The following is a 2,524-nucleotide window of genomic DNA, read 5'->3' as shown; positions in this document are numbered from 1 at the left end:
TTTTATTGTAACGACCCGGCCCTTTGGCCTCTTGGGCGGCCCATTTGGCGACCTCTAATGTCGTCGACCCTTTGGCGCTGACTTGGCTACAAGGATTCATAAACTCTAGTACTTAAGCCTGGAGATCTAAAATTTAAATCCCGGGAGAGATAAAAATTCACTGACCAAAAATTGCTCGACTACTATATGCATCGGAGGGCCTACGTCAAAAATTCCTTCCATGATTTTTATTTTAATGTTCCATTGGATTTTTAGAATGTACACAGAAAAGAGCCAAAAGGAGCGCTAGGCGTATGTCATCTCTCTAGGTGAACAGTGATGCCACCAAAATTCTTAAAGGGCGTCATGTAAGAATAGTGAAAATTGAAGGAGCAAGATAGAAGCGTTTCAATTTACCGCAAGCTGTGCTATAAATGAAGCGACCTTTCCCTTCCACCCCCAACTCCCCCTTTCTTCTCGATCTCGCTGCTAAAGCAACGAAATGGAATCAGAGACGGACAACCTCAAGGCCACCGAGCTCAGGCTTGGCCTCCCCGGTAGCGGCGCCTCCGACGTCGCACCGCCAGCGTCTTCGAGGCCGTCCAAGCGCTCCCTCAACGACCCCAGCCAAGCCCAGAAGTAAGTGCTAGCTTAGCTAGCTAGTTCAATTTTTTCACCAGAAAATTAAACCAGATCGCCTTAATTCTCGGGTTTGAACTTAACGCCTCAGGGCGCAGCTGGTCGGCTGGCCGCCAGTTCGGTCCTACCGGAAGAAGGCAATGAAGGCCGAGGCCGAGGCCGGGCTGCTCGTCAAGGTCAGCATGGACGGCGCTCCCTATTTGAGAAAGATCGACTTGACGGCGTTCAAGGGCTACAAGGAGCTGAGCAAGGCCTTGGAGGACATGTTCAAGGCCTTCGAGGTGTACAAAGGCGCAAACTACGCCATCACCTACGAAGACAAAGATGGCGACTTGATGCTCGCCGGAGATGTTCCTTGGGAGTAAGCTTCCTTCAGCCATATATATCAATCTAGTTTCATGTTTCTCAAATTAAAGATTTAACATCTTTAATTTATTTCCTTCTTCTCAGGATGTTCACATCTTCTTGCAAGAAGTTGAGGATCATAAGAGGAGGATGTGAGTCCACCAATTAGAAGTGATATCTTGTGATTATATATATAATTTCAGTGCATGCAATTTGTACAAACAAGTTTTTGAGCAATATAATATATATTTCTCTTCCAAATGTAATTAATTAAACAAGAGATCATATATAATTTAGCTTCTGGTTTCTTTGATGAATCTGAATTGCACCAAGCATGCACCTTATCAAGAACAGTGGGTGTGAGGCTCCACATGAGGAGGATCGGAGCACAGGTGACAAGGCTGTTTGTTTGCGAGTGAGGCATATATATGCAGTGCCATTCCTAATAAATAATAATTGAGCCGTGAGATGAACTTTGTATGAAGCTTACTGCTTACCTGTTGTCGATATCGAGCTCAAATCCAAGGCCTCAATAATGATGGCCACCACCTTGTCTGCAACCTAACGACATTGAGCACTGCACAAGATAGGTCATAATGTCCTGTGTCTGCCTCAACTTGGATGGATAATATTTATAGAAGATAAGCTAGCTACACGCAATTAATTGCCTCCTCAACGATTAATATATCCGTAAATTTGGAGGGCTAGAATCTGGCCCCCCAGATAATAAATTTATCAAGCTAACAATTAATTAAGCTAGTTAAAAAATTAATTAAATATTATTAATACAATTAATTGGGTATTATTTTAAAAAAGTAAATATGAAAATAGATAAGAAAGAATATAATTGACTCATAAAAATATAATATTATCCTAAAAATTAAATATAAAGACTCTAAAAATTATAAAAAAGTTCGTTCCAGCTGCTAAAATATATATAGAGAGAGAGGGGGACGATAACCCAGATATATCTGGTTTATCTGAGAGAAGAGAAAGAAATTAATGAAAAAAAAATTATATATAGCTAGATATAGAGAGAGAGGACAATATAACCAAGATATATCTGCTTTACCAAGAGAAAGAAAAAGAAATTAATGAAAAATTTTCAATTAATCACGTAAGTCAGGTGTCATGGATTCTCAATATCAGCGCCGAACATGACTCATCTAGTCATCTTACAAGATTAGAAGGAAACAATTAATGTCTAATGCCTTCAGACATTAGACATGTTGATGTACTAGAATACAAGGCTGAAGTTAGTAAACCAAATGATTCGGGTCAAGATCAAGGGATGAGTGAACTCTTGAATGTTTTATTATTGATGTAGTTGTGAGTTAGTAAGTGCATTTATTTTATTATGAGATTTGAATGAAAAAAAAGTATTTAAATATTGATTTAAAATGCTATTATTTAGTAATAAATAAAATGGACATGACCCAAATTCACCCGCCCATATTACATGGTTACAGGTTCCAGAGGTTGATACAATTGTAAGGTCCCCTGGAGTGGGAGCCAATCCCGGTCCGTCCCCTAGCCAGCACGCGGCGACCCGCGAGAGCAG

General features: G+C 40.3%; 1 protein-coding gene across 1 annotated transcript; it reads left to right on the top strand.

Moving 5' to 3' along the window:
- The first annotated feature begins 424 nt into the window (after positions 1 to 424).
- LOC122007904 (auxin-responsive protein IAA4-like) lies at positions 425 to 1,224 on the top strand. Its single transcript, XM_042563441.1, has 3 exons — positions 425 to 618; positions 710 to 979; positions 1,069 to 1,224. The coding sequence occupies exons 1-3, from the start codon at positions 482 to 484 to the stop codon at positions 1,130 to 1,132; spliced, it is 471 nt and encodes a 156-aa protein (XP_042419375.1). The 5' UTR covers positions 425 to 481; the 3' UTR covers positions 1,133 to 1,224.
- Positions 1,225 to 2,524: the final 1,300 nt, after the last annotated feature.

The sequence above is a fragment of the Zingiber officinale genome, chromosome 8A (assembly GCF_018446385.1).
Source record: "Zingiber officinale cultivar Zhangliang chromosome 8A, Zo_v1.1, whole genome shotgun sequence".
NCBI lineage: Eukaryota > Viridiplantae > Streptophyta > Magnoliopsida > Zingiberales > Zingiberaceae > Zingiber > Zingiber officinale.
This window is presented reverse-complemented; position numbering and strand designations above follow the sequence as displayed.